This window comes from Eschrichtius robustus, chromosome 9 (genome assembly GCF_028021215.1).
Source record: "Eschrichtius robustus isolate mEscRob2 chromosome 9, mEscRob2.pri, whole genome shotgun sequence".
NCBI lineage: Eukaryota > Metazoa > Chordata > Mammalia > Artiodactyla > Eschrichtiidae > Eschrichtius > Eschrichtius robustus.
In genome coordinates, this window is record NC_090832.1 from 51,031,024 (window position 1) to 51,050,350 (window position 19,327).

General features: G+C 41.8%; 1 protein-coding gene across 1 annotated transcript; it reads right to left on the minus strand.

Annotated features, from left to right (window-relative positions):
* Nucleotides 1-2,233: 2,233 nt before the first annotated feature.
* Nucleotides 2,234-19,327, minus strand: LOC137769323 (coiled-coil domain-containing protein 162-like). The gene is given in 5 exon segments (XM_068551133.1): nt 2,234-2,338; nt 4,191-4,344; nt 12,057-12,195; nt 16,629-16,794; nt 19,304-19,327. Coding segments are annotated over 5 exon segments (588 nt in total).

Consider the following 19,327-nt stretch of genomic DNA (forward strand, 5'->3'; position numbering starts at 1 on the left):
ACTAACACAGTTGTAAACTATAACTCTTCATGTTTTTTAATGGAGAAATGGGCCCACAAAGACAAAAGTGGCTAGAGTCATGGAAGTCAAAATGCAGCCCTGGCAGTGGTGGAAGTGGGACAGAACCCAAAAAGCAACATTTTCAGGATTGGCAGAGGTAGGGGACTTGACACAGAAGTCTGAGAAGGCATGGCCCACGATGTCAGAGGAAAACTGGAGAGAGCTGTGCTTTAGAAGCTAAGGGCAGAGAGGCTTCAAGAAGGACACACTGTGTCAAATGCTGCTAAGGGGTCAGGTTGGAAGGGGACTGAAAAGTATCCAGGAGATTTAGTGACAAGGACCACGGTGCTCTCAGTGAGAGCAGTCTTGGTGAGATGAGGAAGAAGACAGATCACAGTTTCTAAGGAGTGGATGGAAGGTAAGGAAATGGAAATGGCTGGTGCAGAGACTTTGGCTCTGAAAAGGGGACTCTAAATGGGGGCACTGGCTAGCTTACCCCATGTCCAGACAAGTCTCTGTCTGGTTCCAGAATCATGCAGAATTGCTTCAAGTTATGATACTAGGGGGACTACTGGCTCTTGGTACCTTAGAGCTTCAGGGAGACAAGTCTGGAGAAGGGAGTGCTTGCCTAGGAGTCCATGGGCTAGCAGAGTGATGCAGACAGGAGCCAGGCTGGAGATGTTCACCTGGGGCCTCTGTCATACCCTGCCAACTCCAGCCCGAAATGTGTGAGACTCACAAGGAAAAGCAGCCAGTTGGAGTTCAAATTGGTTTCAACGGACCGCCCCCCGCGGTTTGTTCTAGTTTTAAAATTAAAAGAAATGTATATATCACTGATCATGGGACTTGCTGTGAAAGAACGCACTTTGGAGGGGCTCTCATGGGCTACCCCTGCTTCACTGCTGCTCCCGTGCGGCATAAGCACAGTCCCGGGACCCTGGGAGAGGCTATGGGATGGATGAAGCTATCTAGTCCATCTCCCAGATAGAAAGGTCCTTCAGTACGACGCAGCACTGGTCCAGTACGTAGACCGTTCACCAAGAATACCTGTGTATTTTTGTCCAGTGTGGCCTGCCATCCTGCGGGACCCTCCATGATCATATGATAGTTACTCAGAAGGACATCTTCCATTAGCAGCTGCATGCCCGCCAGCTCTCCATGAGCTACCTTGAGGTCACGGTCACTCAGCCTACAGAGGCATAGCTAAAAACAAAAAGGAACAAAACGAAACCAAAACATCCATTTTAAACACTTCTATGTATCTTTTACACGTGGTTTTGAGGGAGAAAATTAGGAGTAGTTGTGTTTACAAGCCCCATGCTCTCAACTATTAAAAAAAAAAATCCATAAAAATCAGAGCAACATATCTAGCTCAAAGTCCCCCTTGAACATACCAGACTTTCGGCTCTGTGTGGAAGTCCAAGTTTCCTAAACGTTATGGTCGTGTCCGTATGTGGTGTATTATAGTGTGATACATGTATGCACAGGGAAAATCCTGGAAAAAAACCAAAATGAACTGTGACCGTCCCCTAGTGGGGGACTATGATTAATTTTTTTTTTAACCACTCTTACTATTTTACTTTAAAAAAAAAATCTTTTTACTTATGGAAAATTTTGAGCACATACAAAAGCAAACAGAATAGTTCCCATCACCCGGCCCTAAGAACCACCAACCTGTGGCCAGTCCTGTCCCATCTTCATCACTCCCCACCTCCATATTATTTTGAAGCAAATGTGTCATTGACTTTAATGTTGTTAATAATACTTTTTAAATATTTTCTATTTAAAAAAATGAAAACACAATAATACTTGCTTAAATAATCAGGGGGAAACGTATAATTGAAAGAGACTCTCCCTTTGAGTCCTGCTTAAAGAGTTCTCTTCCTACTACTGTAGGTTGGTCAGTAGTCACACGTCTCTGAACTGCCAGCCTGGGAGTTACTCTAAGAGGCCCAGAGAGTGACCATAAATGGATGACCACTCCCCAAGATCATTATTAGCCATGAGTATTTCAGCTGTTTCAAGTCTGATGCCAGCTGAAACCATGATTTTCTTCTGTCATAAGAAAACATGACTCACCTTGCAGCACTGGGTTTACAGTTTCATAACCAAACACCTTGCTTATCTCATAAATTATTCACCGCTGACTAGAGTATGAAGGATCAGACCTATGGACCCAATGACACCTGCTTTACGGTCTGCATTCGGCTCTCTCTGTGACAAGTGGGAAGACCTATCCTACCTGCATCTTATATTCTAGGATATCTGGGCTGCTACTTGTAACTGGAAACGGTCCTCCATCTTCCAGAAATGCTCTCCAAGGGAACAGCACAAATGCCTAAAAGAACCAAAAAATAAATATAATAATGCTGCATAATAATGTCCATAAGAAACAGACATTTGTATATGAACAAGATGTCTGTGTCTGCACACCAAAACACTGTGGGATGATTTCTCTATTATGTAGAAATAGTTCTTGATGGATAGTCCCCAGTGATGCACAGGAGAGAGTAATAATCTTATTTTTTAAATTGATTTTTCAGAAAGTGACTAAACACAGAGGGTACTTAAGATTTCAGTGTAAATAGTCAACACCAGTATTTAGAAGTCCCAGAATAGTATAAAACCAATTGTACATATTTATAATCAAAAAAAGTAAACTTACTCAAATTTTTTCAATATTACAAACCTTAAATATTTGCCCTTTATCTCCATTGTGCTCCAGTTCTAGGCACCAACTCAAAACCAATGCCACAACGTTACACATGGGCCTCTGTCTTCTCCACATCACTGTCCAACAGCCAAGGCACCCCCTACTCCTTGGGGCATGACATGCAGCCCTGGATATAGTGGGTCTGTCCATCTGACCCCATTCTACACTTCCAGACTCGGTACTGGCTTCAGACAATTCCTAGAGCTGGAGTTGATTCAGGTAGCAGGGAACCAGGACACCTGCATCCACCTAACCCCAGGCAACACTCAAAGGCAGCAGGAGCAGGCCCAATGGTCATGGTCCAACCCTGTCTTCGGGTCTAAATGAGGGTCAAGGCTTGGGCCAAGAGTCACTGTCTTGTAACTAGGGAAGGTAGAAGTGTGAGACTTACATGGGGTTGATGCTGGCATTACTTGGCTTAGCTTTGTAGCATAAAAACATTAAGTTGGAGGTTTTGGAGTCAAAAGATCTGGGCTTGTGTGGTGGTTTTAAAGATATGTCCACAGGGACTTCCCTGGCAGTCCAGTGGTTAAGACTCTGAGCTTCCACCGCAGGGAGCACGGGTTCGATCTCTGGTTGGGGAACTAAGTTCTCACTGTGAGGCCAAAAAAAAAAAAAAAAGATATGTCCACAAATTCTTTTTTTTTTTAAAGATTTTTTTGATGTGGACCATTTCTAAGTCTTTATTGAATTTGTTACAATATTGCTTCTGTTTTATGTTTTGTTTTTTTGGCCACGAGGCATGTGGGATCTTGGCTCCCTGACCAGGGATCGAACGCACACTCCCTGCATTGGAAGGCGAAGTCTTAATCAATGGACTGCCAGGGAAGTCCCAGTCCACAAATTCTTTGATTCTCTTCCCATTAAGAGGTGCAGCACCTTTACCACAGCCTCATGAGAGATCCCGAACCAGAACTACCCAGCTAAGCTGCTCCCAGACTCCTGAGCCTCAGAAACTATATGAGATAATTAATGTTTATTGTGTTAATCTGCTAAATTTGGGGGTAATTTGCTCTGAAGCCATAGATAACTGATACAGTTTGTGACCTAGTGTTGCCATGACTGTGCAGCAGTCTGATCTCTGGCCTTCTAGAACCTCAAACTCTTTAGTTGTAGCAGGTGGGTAATATAGTTAGTGCCTAGGAGCAATAATAGTTGCCAGGATTACATTCGATAACGCATGTTGTTACCGGGCTGTTCAAAACTCAGCTGCTGACCTAATTTATGTATCATAATTGCTATCATTATTATTTATTACACAGAAGAGATCAGGTGTTGGTTTTGCTACCAGCTGTGAGCAGATAAGCTCCCAATTAGCCTGCTGAGCGGTTTAGAGGGAGAGCCCCTGACTGGGAATAACAGCGGGCCATGGGGGCCTAGCCCACTCTGCCATGTGAGTGAAGGGGAGCCTACCAAGGCTAAAGGGCATTCCAGCACAATGCATGTTTGATTGGTATAAAAATAGCTCTCAACACACCTGGAGGCTCTGTGGATCCAGCGGCTGTGGCAGGCTGAGCTGGGAAGCAAAGATGCTCTTCATGAGAGAGTTGCTCAGTGGCGGCAACCCATGCTACATGTCATCTGTGACAGACTGGTAGGCAGGAGCATTTCCAGCTGCCAAAAATGTTCTTCTACCAAAACAGGAAGGGGATCTCATTAACAGCAGTTACTCAAGTTTCTAAAGCTCAAAACTCTCTTCAAGGTTACTGGAGCAAGATAACATTTTGAGATATCAACAGGTTTCTTCCTCAGCAACATCATCCCTCACTCCCTTTTCTTTACACACTGCCCTTCACTCTCACAATTCACAGCCCTCAAGGGAAAGGTAGCTATCCTCTAGACTAGGACGGTCTAACTGCAGAACTTTCTGCAGGGCGGAAATGTTCCATATTTGACTGTCCAATATGGTAGCCACTAGCCACATGTAGCTGTTGAGCCCTTGAAATGTGGCTACCATGACTGAGGAACTGAATTTTAAGTCTTATGTCACCAAAATCAATATTAATTTAAACTTTTAAATTAAAATAGCCACATGTGGCTACTGTACTGGACAGCTCAGCTGTAGCTCTAGAACAAAGACATCAGTTGCTGAATTTATTTTAAGACCAGTAGCTGAGACAGCAATTCTTGATAATGTAAAACCAAAATTTAAGGTAAATAATAAGAGCCTGGGGTTTGAGAGAGAAAGCTTCTTGTTTTGTTTTGAACAAAACTTGGCTTTGCATATCAAGAACCAAAAATCCTGAAGACTAGAGCATGAAATCTATACCATAAGTCACAGAGAAGGAAGTCTGCTTGATAAATTACAATCATTTTCTTGCCCCAAAGGAAATGAGTTTAGCGAGCAAGGAAAGACTGTCTCTAGAGCTTAGATCTTGTGGACGCCCAAGAAAAGATGATGAAACAGAATCAGTTGCGGGGGGATCCAGAAGGTCCCCAGGACAGAAGGGATCTTTTGCCTAAATCCTCCATGGGCTTTGCCAAGTCATGCATAAAGCAGATATCAAAAGGGAGATTAGCAATGACTGAGGGAGATGTTAGCACTGATGGAAATGAGGCAGCCTCCCAGAGATGAGCAGATAGTCAAGTGTTGTGGAAAGACCTGGGGAGTGCCTAAGACCCCACAAGGGGGTTCCAAGTGGGGTGCTGAGCAGCAGGCCAACCAGAAGAGATCTGGGATTGGACAGAGATGGGTGAGGTAGCCACTCCTCTTCAACTGCTGGGATGATTTATAAGCACCCCCAGGAATTTAGATCACCTCTGAGAAGGATAAAGGAGGAGAAGGGTGTGGCGTAAGGCCTAAGTTAAGGTCCAGTATTAGTGCTGCCTTGACATCTGGTAAAATTGGGAGGGCTTTGAGTGACCTAACTATAAGTTCCCCTGCCTACTCTGCTCCCACGGGTAAGGTCCCCTAGTCAAACAAACTTCCTTATCAAAGGGACCAAGTACCATCCCTGCTTATCCCCAAGTAGTGGTTTCAGTTCCCTGCCAGACCACAGAATTATTCAAATGAACCAATCACATCCTCCTATGGGAACCAGGAAGCACTATATCCTCTTGATACTACAAAGCCTGCCTCTCAAGCCCCTAGTTGTTCACTCTGGTCACAAGTACAAATCCTCTGTGGCCCTGCATGGCATGCAATGTTCTGCTCCCCTCCGCTGTGAGTATATGTGACGAGTAAACTGCTGTTGATCTCATCTGTCCAGTATTTAGTGTCATGTGTTTGGCCATCCCCATAACCTTGGGGCAGAATCCCTCCCTCACCAACAGGGTAAAGAGGAGGCAATTAAAACAAAGGTAAAAGGGGATAATCTTGAATTAATTGATTTTATATCTCAAACTGACCACTTTAAACTGTAAATGTGGCTGAATGACATGGAATTGAAAAGTTTAATCTTTTTGTCATCAGCAGAAGTAGGGGCTTATGAACTTAAGTTCAAAGACAGATAAAGGTAGCTCTATTATTTGCATATCAAACCATTGTACTAGTGCAAAAATCATACCACCCTTTTCATGTTTTTGTGAGAATTAACAAAAGATAGTTGCATACAGTTATATACTGAGGCACTGAATAAAAACATTGACTTATCCTGATAGCTCAAGGATGGCACTTGGAGTTGCTCAATGGATATATAAACATTTTCTCCTGTTTCTCATATCATTCACATGCTTCCTCATGATTCTCAATAAGCCCTGCCAAGAGGCCCATGACTCATTCAACACCCATGTGACAGTGATGTATCAAGCATCTACTACGTACAGGGTACTGTGTCAGGAACTGTCTGAGATACAAAGATGGGTCCCCCATGGGTCTGACCTTCTCGCCCAGTAGGGCCCAGTGAGGCAGAGCTCATTATCCAGCCGCTTCTGACCTTCCTCTAAACTCCCAAGGCACTTTCTACATATATACCTCCCTTATAGGTTGTATATATCTACTTAAAACAATGGTACTGCAGACAAAAAAATGTTGCCTGCCATTCCACTAAACAAAGAATGTTGCCTGCCACCAAGTCATCAGCCGATACAGCTGCCCCCCAACGGTGCACCCTGAGGGGAATTCAGGATAGAAAAAAACAGGATACTGGCCCCAGATAGGTAAGATGCATATCTAAGAAATAGTTTTAATGAGTCCACACTCTTGTATCTTCCCATACATAGAAAAGCACTAAAATCATTAACTTGTGATGTCTGTTTTTTGTGATTAGCAGTAGTCCTTTGATGTTCAACCACATGGGTTTTTTGCTGTTTTTTTCAGCAAAAACTCCTCTATATCCTGGCTCCTCCCTTACCTCTTCAGAGCAGATCCTCAGAGCTATCTGAGAGACTGTCTCCCGGGCTATAGTCCTCAGTAAGGTTCCCGAATAAAACATTTGCAACTTTTAGGCTGTGCATTTTTCTTTAGCCAACAGTACCAAAAAGCAGAGTATTCTAATGGAAACATTTATTTTCAGCCTAAATCAAGAGCACAGAAGCCCAATATCCCACAAACCTCTTCCTGGTTGACTCTTTCTATGTCATTCCTATGCTTTTCTCCCACCAATCCACAAAATTATTTTCTCTCTCTCAGCCTCTGGGTCCAGCTTTGTTCGCACCTTACTGTTGACTGTATTGCTTATATTTTAAAATTTCTTTTTTGTTTATTATGATGTTTTAACATCTTTAAAAAACCTTGCTGGCTGGGGAGAGACTGCCCTTCCCTGCATAGCCAATTCTTAGAGATAGCTAAGGGCCCAGCCTGCCTTTGATATGCAAACTAACCAATCTGAGCCATACCTCCTCTGACCCTTGCAACCCAGGAGGCAATATTTCTCTCCTTTAATCATCCCAGGGCTAGTTAACAGGCAACTAGAGACCTCTCCTACAGCCCAAAGCCCGCTGGAATTATTCAAACTAGCCGATCTTAACCTGTTCTCCTGCCCTGCCTTGCCTTTCCAGGTCATGGCCTAAGCACTCTCCTTGCTCCCGACCTGTGGCCCTCTGTGACATGGCATTATGGATGCTTCTAGGAACTGAGTATAATAATTTTGTTTTCCTGAGTCTCTCCTGTGTCTCCTCTTGTGGCTGCACCAGACTGATTTTCACATGAGAGAACACAGAACATTGACTTGCTCTCTTATCTTGGTAAGTTTGTGCAGAACTTTTAACTACTTAGTGCCACAAACAACCACAATTCTTGGCAGAGTTTTAGAGCCCCAAACACATACTAGGTCTATTAATTTATAGATGCCTGGAGACTATTAAAAAATATCAATAGAGTTCAGATGTAAATATGACTGCAACTCTAAGCTAGAGAACCACAGCACATGATACACTCTCTAGAGAGACGAGAGTCAGATTCTAGGCACCACCATTGATCAAATCATTGGTTATCCTTTTCCTCACTTTCCTAATTCTTCAGTCTAGATCACTGTCCTTGATAGGTCCCATCTCTCCTTTATCAATAGTACTGCTTATTAGGGAGCTGTACAATGTAATGCTATGTATAGAAAGGGGTCTCAGAATGATACTTAACATTTTTAGCACTATATCCTCTTTTATTTCCTTCCTCTCCATGGACCCCATATTTTGAAAGATTTTTCTACCAAATTAAGCATTCTCCTGTTTTTAACTCAAAGCCACATAAACACCTAGCCTAAGCTCTGAGCTGTAGGAAGAGATGAAGAAACATGATATAAAGGAAAGAACAGGGCTCTGGAGTCAGAAAAACCCTGTGAATGTAAGGTCTGCTACAGCAAGCTTGTGACCCTGGGGCAAGTTATGCAACTTCTCTGACTCTCTATTTCCTCATCTGTAAAGATGGTGACATGATTGCTATCCCACGGAGTTGGCACATGGCGGGAACTCAACCACAGCAAGTTCCCTCTCCTCCTTATCTCATTTGTTCTTATGATTCCAGTTAAAAAAAGAAAGAAATGTGACATTTTCTTTACCTGCAAAACTTTTGGGCAAATGTGTCTTTTTCATTATGTCTTTAGAAATACTGAAAACAGCTCACTGTGACAACTCACTCAGCCCCTCAGTTGGTAAACCCTGGCCTGAGCCTTCTGCTGGGGTAGGTCTGATCAGTGCAGCTTGCCAGCAGCACTCAAGATACAGGGAAACTCATAGGAATGAAAGGTCAGCTTGTTGCTTGTGCCAGTGCTACACCTGCCAACTGCCAGCCCCTAATAAAGTTGCGTCTCCCCAGCAGTCCACTAAAATACAAGGATAGATGCATCACATTCTCCAAACTGTTTTGCCACAGGGCAGCTGCCTTACTGTCAATAAGCAGTCAAGGGTTTCCTAGAATACCAGTCATCTTGTGTGTGAGTTAGCCATAATGTGATCCCAGGCAAGCTGGTTGTAGCCACAGGGAGCAGGGAATTCATGGGACACATGCTAGGGTTTTTCCTGGATGCAAGGATATGAAAAAGAAAATGAAACCCAAAAAACGCCTGCAAAGTGGCCCGGAGGAGGCCAGGCAAAAGTTGTGGCTCTTCACTTCTCAGACGCTGGAGACCAGGAGCACATGGGGCCTTCTCTGTATCGCCCAGAAATCCCCAGATAACTCTGAAGCACACTTTAATATCTGTGTGTTCAGAGACACTTAAACTAGGTGAGCATAAAGATAAATTGAAAAATGAAGAGAAAACCAACACAAATTCGAGGACTAAGAAATTGGTGTTGCTTCTTGAGAGATTGCTTAATGTACTCTTAAATCAGGCTTATTGCAGAAAGTTAAGGTACCTTTGGTTTATTTCCTTAAATTCCTCCTTTTTACCGTAATCACTCTGAACATCAATAATACACTCAGATCAGTGGCACTTTGCATGCCATATGTTTTATTCTGTCCTATAGAATTCCTTTGAGGGACTTTCCCCCCCCCCCCACCCCCAGTTTCCCTCCATTCTGGAATTTCAAAAGAATTCAATCGTTTAAATCAGGGAGTGGCAAACTCTTTCTTAAAAGGTCAGATAGTAAATATTTTCAGTTTTGTGAATCATACAATGTCTGTTGCAACTATTCAACTCTATGGTTCTAGTGTGAAAGCAGTCAGAGATTATCCATAAATGAATAGGCCTGGCTGTGTTCCAAAAAAACCTTCATTTCTAGACACAGAAACTTGAATTCCACATAATTTTCATGTGTCACAAAATACTACTCTTGAGTTTTTCCCTCAACCATTTAAACACATAAAAACCATCCTTAGCCCACAGGCCTTACAAAATCAGGCAGGGGCCTATGGCAGTAGTTTGCTGATCCCTAACTTAAACAGATGAGATTGATTAGAACCAATGTACCACTGAAGCATTTACCTTTGGCGCAAATGATTAATTCACCTGAAATTAAAGATAAGCTCAATCCTCAGGCATTTCTTGCACTGGCTAACAAATAACTCTTATAGGTTGGTGGACATGCCCAGAGGTGAATGACAGGCCCTGGGCAATGTGATTCTGACGCCATCGGAGGACAGCACCAATTTCTATCAGGTCCTTGGCAGAGGACAGGTCGACAGGAGCAGAGTGAAACTTTTGTGCCTAGAAACATTAAACTTTCTTGCAATCTGAGCTGGTCTATGCCACAGAGAAGCAGAGGCCAGATATGAGGGGACTCTACGGGGCCACTGTCCTGTTGTCCTTGAGCTACATGCTTCTTCTCCTCCCCTGGTCTATGGAAGTATGCTGTTCTCATTCCAGGTAAGAGTTCCTTCTTTTCAAACTCTGGAGAAGGCTTCAGTTTACATAAGCAAAAAGTTCCCTGGGGTAAACAGTCATATTTACTCAGTTGGTGAGCTCTGGGAAGGGCGAGGGAACTTCTCCAAGCTTCCTGTCTCTTTTGGTTATCTAAGGACTTCTCCTTGCTTGCAGGTTCAGCACTAAGTAAAATCCTCAAATGGAAAGACATTTATCTTTCAGCTTCTCCTTTCCTCCTGCCTCTTGCCTTCTCTTCGGAGTCTCCCTTTCCATCAGTCCTGCTGCTGTCTGGCATCCATCCTAGTTCTCAGGCTTTGGAGTCAAATGCACATAGGTTCTAATTCTGGTCTGCTACTTACTGGCTGTGTGATTCCAAACACAGACACACCCCAAAGACCTCTGAAGAAAAAAGGCTGGAGGAAATGCTATGAATGAAGGACTCCTGGTTCCTTCTGAGGTCCTCTGAAAAATATACTGAATATACTGAAACCAGTCATAGGACACAGTGTCCTCCATTCCTGCAGACTGAGTGCACCAGGGCAGAGAAAGCCCCACAAAGCAGTTCCTGGGGGAAGCAGAGTGGTTCCCCTGGGCGAACAGGAGCAAGCTGAACTCCATGGAGCTGGAATCCAGGAAGAACTTCTGGGGTATAGTCCTATTTCTTCATCCTATGTAAATTCCTTGCAAATTTTGACTTGAGATTTCAGAGCCCAGAGGGCTAATGCATGGCCATCATGACAATTAGTCAAAGCCTTTATGTCCTACGTGCTTGACAAAGGTACAGCTCCCAAAGCTGTTTGCCAATCAAAAGAAAACAAATTAGCCTGATTTTTTTGTCCTGCTGAATTTGCATCCTAAATCCAGAATCCCATGATGCTCAGAGTAAGAAAAAGCAGAGCAGAAAGAGAAAATATGGTTCAGTACAAGCCCCACATTTCTATTCTCTATGGACACTCATGCTAATGGTGGGAAGTGATTATAATCCACAGATAAAAGTACTGCCCTCCAAGGTCCCCCTCATTGACTAAATACTCACACTGGGAATTTATCAAATGAAGTTAATTAATTTTGACAATTTAAGAATAAGCAGAGACCCTCAGGCCTGACCTCTTCCCTTCCCATACACAGCTTATTATTTATACAGGAAACATTGTGACTCTTAATCCAAGCTAATTTTTTCATCAGTCATGATTAACCAAAAACCATTCTTTTTGAATGCAGAATATTTAATACTTACAAGGCCAGAGGTAAATTAACTTATTTATAAATTTAACTCAGGTGGTGAATTCCATTGGTTTCAGATGTGCAGTGAAAATTCTGTTTTTTTGAAAGGTAATTAAGGGCTGAAAAAATAAAACTCTTAGGAAGAATCATCTTCAGAAGTATAAAAAATGTGATTCCCAATAAAACAGCCTGTTATGCAAACTAACTATATTGAAATCACATTTAATAAAATCAAGAATATTATTATCCAACAAGAACACAGTTCACCTGGACAGCCTCTGCAGCCGAACGTGTTTGGTAGCGGCAGTGTTCTGGATCAGGTTGTGCCCCCGACTATTTTAAGCTCATTATCTAATAGTGCCAAGAGTGGCCTCCCTCCATGATCACTCAGAAACACCTGCCCCGCAGAATTTATTAGACAGGATTAGCACTCCAGCCCTTACCGGATGAGGTACCTCACTGCAGCGTCGAACTGCAGAAACATAACCTCCCTTCGAAGGAGGAGGACCTGGGACAGCAGAGTGGGGTCTTGGGGGCTCTGGAGGCTCTCAATCATTTTCTGCAGCTCTTGAAGCTCAGACCCTAGAAGATGGATGACATTTTACTCAGTGTGAAACACAGGCTACCCTAGCTACCCTGTGAACCATTTCACCTCCAAAGCTAACTTTTTACCTAAATTGACTTCTCTTTGTTTGTGAGTATACTAATTATATGTTTTGCAAGATCAGCAAAGCCTTATGTTCTAGAACCCAAGGTCTGATTTATCTTTCCTTCCTTCCTTCCTCCCTCAGGAATGTAATAACTTGCTTTGCTTTTCAGCAGAATAAGAACATACTGTTGAAAGAAAGTTTCAGTGTTTATAAGGCTACAGACTCTAAATAGATTGAAAAAGAGAAATTACAAGGAATGGGAAAGTATAGGCCTCAGTAAGTCTATTAGGGGCTTGAAATTACTATAAACCAGCACTCATTTCTCATAGCCATGCCATTCAAATCAGCCCTGTCACTGGCTCATCCTGTCAATGGCTCATAGATTAAAGAAGACTCAAGACCATCCAAGGCAAGCAAAAATATGTATACATATATGTATACATGTATACACACACATACATAGATCCTTCTAGGAGATTCTCATCATTTCAGGAGTAGATGTGGGAGATCCTAAATTGGCTTATTTCTTGGACCCTTACTGCAAAAGATTTATATGTGTTTTGGATGGAAATTTAAGTTAGAGGACTTTTGGGGCACTCAATACTGGTTTGAGGAACCTGGCCTGGGTCTAGATGTCTGTACTAGCATCTCTATTATTGGCTCAGGAAATGAGCTGCTTAGAATGGGAGAGCACAGCAAGAAAATGACAAGCCCTTAGGGAGCACTGATGGGGCGGTGAGTGGGCCCCATTTCCAGGGCTACCAGAATGTCAGCTGATCTGAAATGCTCATCAGCTCCCTGTGGGGACAGTGGTAGTTTTCTACTTGAGAGGACATCCCTGCTATGGGAAGAGAAGGATTGTGGAAATTGATCACCGTCCCTGATTGTAGCCCATGGCAGAAGTGAGATGGGAGATCCACGAAGCACTTCCGGAGTTACTCTATGTCAACCTCTCATCCAGACTTGAGCAGCCTTGTACCCTATCTGGCCCAGTACTGGATCTCTTCCTACATTTCTGGCATGGAAGGCAGGGGAACTGAGGGAGCAGGGAGGCTGTCCACGAGAGCCTGATCAGGGCAGAGCCAGGTCTGAGAATGGTTGCTGATATGTACTTGCAATATATGCTCTTGGCTTTAGGAAAAGATGAGCAGTCCAGATTTCATATCCATTTGATATTTTACACACCACAAAAAAATGTTTTTTGGGTATTTTCCCAGCCACAAAAGAATTGGGGCCAATCATTAGAGTTTTTATGAATCCTCTATAAATCTGATGGTCATATTGGGCTGAAAAGAAACTTCCACCAGAAGAGGAGTCACAGAGCAAATTGTACAAGAACTTTAAGAATGTTGTACTGGATGGGAGGAGTGATGGTCAGTGAGCCTTATTTGTTCAAGGTCTAATGTGGCTGGTCTACAAGCAATACACTCTGTCAGGCTATGCAGCAACCAGGGGAAAAGGTTTATCATCTCCTGCAATGACAATGAAAAAAGAACATGAAGTTGTACATACCCTGTGATTAAAGCTCTGTAAAATGTATTTGGGCAAGGGCTAGAAGGAAGTAAGGATAAATAAAAATATTTCACTTGTTACAATGGTTGGATTATGGGTGATTTTTCTCTCTTCATTATTTCCATTACTGTTTATATAATGCTGTGTGTGCACTTTTATACAATCACTTCCCAGCAAAATTGTTCTGTGTTGACAGGTGGCATTATCATTAAAGTACAGATGTGGAGGAGGGCCTACCTTTTCTTTGTTACGCACTGATAACAGTCCTCATTTGGGCCTCCCTTTCTTGCGGGCTCACACAGCTCAGCGGGAGCAGAGATGGCAGGCACAGGCAGGGCAGGCAGCCTGTCTGTGAAGATGGGGCAGATGGTTGCCGTGTGGTCGTGGGGGTGGTGGGAGGAGACCCTCTGCCGGGAAACAAATGAGCCTCTTCTTGTGCCTTTCCCCAGGAGGGTTCCGTTTGGGAAATCAGACAGAGAGAGCAGAATCACAGTGGCCCTGCCTCCATGTGAATACTCAAAGCCAGTACATTTTGTTCCTGAAACCCTGAGTTCAGTGTGTAGTGTCTGGGTTTAATTGGCCTCCTAATCCTTTACAAGAAACTCATAATGTAAACTCCTACATTCTGATTCCATCCTCTGCTTCACACTGACTCCAAAGGGAGTTGCTGGCTTTCAGGGAAGGAGAAAATTTGGCAGGGTCCACAGAACTAGCCCACAGTATCTAAGAGCTGCTTCCTCAGTCAAGTGGGAGGACCACAGCTGAAATTCGAAGTGTCTCTTTAAAAAATATTTTAAAGCACATAAGTCTTCAAAAGTCACTTTAACTCCAAACAGCTCTGAAATGGCTAAAAGGAGTTGGGTGGGTCTATGAACAGACCCGTCTCCTCTTTTCACCTTAGTTCTCCTTGCCTCCTCTGGGAAGCAGGCCAGGAACTGAGCAGCCTAGTCTTTTAAAAAAGATGATTATCTTAGAATGGAATTTTTTTTAGTTCAGTTTGCTCTTTATCTATTTTCAGCAAAGCAGAGTATGTAAAACTTTGCACATTCTCCCTGGAGCACAAATGTTTTTACTGGCAACATGACAAGGTGTGTGTCTCCAGTTGTACACCTTGGAAAGCCTGGGCCCCAATTATTTCAATGGTTTCCGGTTCATAAGCATATAAATAGTAAAAAACCAATTTCCTTCATCCTCAATTCTAGGTCCTCAACAATCTGGCCTCATTTACCACTATCCCTCAGTGTTGCACTGGTGGGTTCATCATTCTCTCTGGACTGGCCACGTGTAGTCCTGCCTGTTATCTTTGCCAGTATCCTTTTCTTGTCCCCCTTTAGGACAAGCCCTCCTATTTTTCTCCATTGATTCAAGTGAGGGCAAGTTCCCCCCAGATCACCCTCCCTGCGGGCTCTTCCCTCCCAGCTGCTACAGAACTTCCTATGCAGTGACTTCTTTTGGAAACATGGCTCTGGCTCTACCTTGGCTTCTAGCTCATCTTCTCGAGGGCAGGGATGGCATTCTTCCTGGCCCATCCTCCTTTCTCCTGTCCCTCATCTACAGTCCAGCCCCAAACCCTCCCAACATCCAGCTCCACTGCAGAGCATCTTAGTTTATTTTCTGAGTTAACCCCTTACGACAGTCCCCAGATTAGCAAAAGGAAAGGAGCTAAGAGTGCTTTGGAACTTCTATAATCTCTTGATGCTTATATTGAAGACTTGCTAGTAGGCCTGCAACAATTCTGTGCTTTCTGCTAAGGTAGCACCAACCCCTTCCCTTCTTCAGGCTGCCTCTCCTCAGATATAGGCATCAATCTTCCTCCTGGAACAAGTCAGAATCTCCCACAAACAATTCCTTGATGCACTGCCCAGAGAGGAATAGATTCAGATTACATCATATTTGTTTTAAGACCACTAAGTTTAGATAGGCATGTTACCTCATTTCTTTGGCTCTTCTCACACTTTAAAATCCTTGTCTACTATGTTATAATATACTGCTATTAATTGATTAATATTTACATGACTAATGACATAATTAGGATGGGAGTCAAGTTATTAAAATAGTAAGACCAGTTTCACTGCTTCTGATAAACCCAGCTTACTAAGCATTTCAGTGTCTTTAATTTACCTCATGCATTTATCTGAGAACTTGTGCTGAGTTAGAGTTCACGGATTAGCACTGGGCAGATAAAACAAAAGCCTCAACTGTTCTTATTAACAGGACTACTGGGTCATTGTTAGCTAACTGAGGGCTGTCTGCAAGCTTCTTGACAGTGAATGCTTGGCCTTGAACTTGCCACATTAGTTCACGAAGCCCAGGAGGGGAAAGGGAATGAAAGCAAAGCTAATATTTAATGGGGACTTGTACATCCTTCTAGAATTTTTACAGATTTCAATCCACAGAACATCTCTCTGAGACAGGTGTTGTCACCCCTGTTTTACAGATGACAAACAGAGAGCCAGGGAGTAAAGTGCCCAGCTTTTAGTAAACCAAGTGACAGAGGCAGGGTAAAAACCCAGGCCCCCCAAATTCTGACTTGGCGTACTTCATGGTTTAACCTGTAAATGTGGAATCAATCTGTTTGGAGGCAATATATAATGGGACTTTCCGTTTGCCCTTCTGTCATTTATGAGGAAATATTTTAGTCCTGTCTTTCCAGGTATTAAGAGCTTCATAGTAATTAACTAGATGGGGGAAATCCTTTCACAATGTATATGTATATCAAATATAAAGTTGTTCACTTCAAATATATTACAATTTTATTCTTCAATTAGGCCTCAATAAAGCGGAAAAAAAAAAGAGCTTCATGGAATTTCAACTGAATATTGAAGGCAATTTTAATCACCTTTAAGCACTTACCGATACCCTTAGTTCCTCCCCAGTCGCCTCTCAGAGGGTTAGGACTTAGAGGAAATTCAAAACATGCTGGACAATTTCCAAGTTTAGCCAAACTGAAGAGGTAGGCCACAATGTCATGGAGAGGGGCTATCAGCTGTAGAGTTAGCTTTAAGGCTCTAAAAGCTACCTGTGGGTAAAATCAATACAAGGAAATAATTTTCAAGAAGCTTCTAAAGGGATATAAAAATATATGAGCATTGATTAGGAATAATATATTTAAACAAGAATATTTAGATAAACATTTTCACAGTATAATACAGGATAATAGTTACAGGATAATATCTGAAAAAAAGAACAACAAGCCTTTTCATGAACTCAGGTTATATATGTCTTTGGACAAGGTAACTCTGGCCGGGGCATCAAAGCAAAGTGTTTCTCTTTGTTTAAAGCCATTGGAGGCCAAAAACACAACAAAATGTGTTTGTATGACTAACTATCAATGAATTACAAGGGTCACAAATAAATTCCTAGCAGGGATCCATATTCAGACAACATTGCCCTGAGGGAATACCTGTAAGCAAAACATAACTACTTATCAACATAGTTTAAACACATGACTGAAAAACAAACAATGGATCATAAATATCAACATTCAGTGAAGGAAAAGAGAAAAATTATGATTTAACTGCAGAAGGTAGTAGTTTTATATATTTTTAAAAACCCTAAAAATTCTTCAGTGAATGAATGAAATAAAGGGTAGTTCTATTTCTAAGTTTTTGAGGAACCTCCATACTGTTTTCCATAGTGGCTGCACCAATTGACATTCCTACCAAAGGTGTACAAGTGTCCCCTTTTCTCCACACCCTCACCAAGACTTGTTTTCTCTTGTCTTTTTTTATAATAGCCATCCTAACAGGTGTGAGGTGATATCTCATCATGGTTTTGATTTGCGTTTCCCCGATGATTAGTGATATTGAGCACCTTTTCATTTATGTGTTGGTCATTGGTATATCTCCTTTGGAAAAATGTCTGTTCAGGTCCTTTGACCATTTTAAAATCGGATTATTGGTTTAAAAATTGTTTTTCTTGTTTTGTTTTTGCTTTTGCTATGGAGTTATACGAGTTCCTTACATATTTTAGGTATTATCCCCTTACCAGATATATAGTTTGCAAATATTTTCTCCCATTATGTAGGTTGCCTTCTCCTTTTGTTGATTTTTTCTTTACTAGCAGAGACCTTTTAGTTTGATGTTATCCCACTTGTTTATTTTTGCTTTTGTTGCCTGTGCTTTTGTTGTCGTATCCAAAAAATCATTGCCAAGACTGGTGTCAAAGAGCTTTTTCCCTGTTTTCCTCTCTGATTTTACGGTTTCCAGTCTTACAGTTAAGTATTTAATCCACCTGAAGTTAATTTTTGTGATTGGTGTAAAATAGGGATTCAGTTTCATTCTGTTGCATGTAAAATTACCATATGATCCAGCAATCCCACTTCTGGGTATATATCCAAAGGAAATAAAATCAGTATATCAAGGAGATTATTCATACTTCCATGTAGCATCACTCACAATAGCCAAGATATGGAAACAACCTAAGTGTTCAGTGGATGGATAAATGGATAAAGAAAACGTCACACACACATGCATGCAAACACACAGGAATATTACTTAGACATAAAAAAGAAGAAAACCTTGCCATTTACAACAACATGGGTAAACTTGGATGACATTATGCTAGGTGAAATAAGCCAGACAGAGAAAGACATACACTGTATGATCTCATTCATATGTGGAATCTAATAAAAATGAAAAGGTCAAACTGATAGAAAGGTGGTTGCCAGGGGATGGGGGAGATGGGCTGATGTTGGTCAAAAGGTACAAACTTTATTTATAAGATAAATAAGTTCTGAGGATCTAATGTACAGCATGGTGACTATAGTTAATAACACTGTATTTTATACTTGAAATTTGTTAAGAGAGTTAGACAAGCATTCTCACCTCCAAAAAAAAAGGTAACTATGTGAGGTGATGAATGTATTAATTAGCTTAACTGTGGTAATCATTTCACAATGTATATGTATATCAAATCATCATTCTGTACACTTTAAATATATGCAATTTTATTTGTTAATTACACCTCAATAAACCTGGGGGGAAAAAAAGAAAGGGTAAGAAACCTAAATTGCTAAACAGGTTTTCACTTACAAAGAAAAATCAGAATGTTCCCAAATTGCCATTTTCAACATTGCATTTTATTTAACTAATACTTGAATGCTTTATGTATTTCTATAACTACTCTTTTTTAATGGTCACCCTCTATCAGTAAATGAGGTACTTAGAGGAACCCCTCAAAAAACAGGAACCAGCTAATGACCGTGATTAAGTGCAATCTCAACCTCTCCTTAGTTTCAGCACATCAGGGTGGGGTTTTCTTGGCGTTGTGGAGGAAATTAAGGATTAATAAGGAATGTCGGAACCTCCAATTAGTGTTCAGTAATGACCATGGAGAAAGAGAACTATGAAATAATGAGGCACAAGGGAAAATATAATAAAGCAGGCAAAAACATGAGGAGCTGTGAGATTTCAGTTATGAGGTGTTCCTGAAAAAAACACAAGAGATATTCTCTGAAATTGATATGTTTAACTGTGGGACATAAAAACAGCCAATTTCCATTCTGGCACCCATAAAAAAATACAAACCTTTTCAGGCAGAGTTTTGAACAT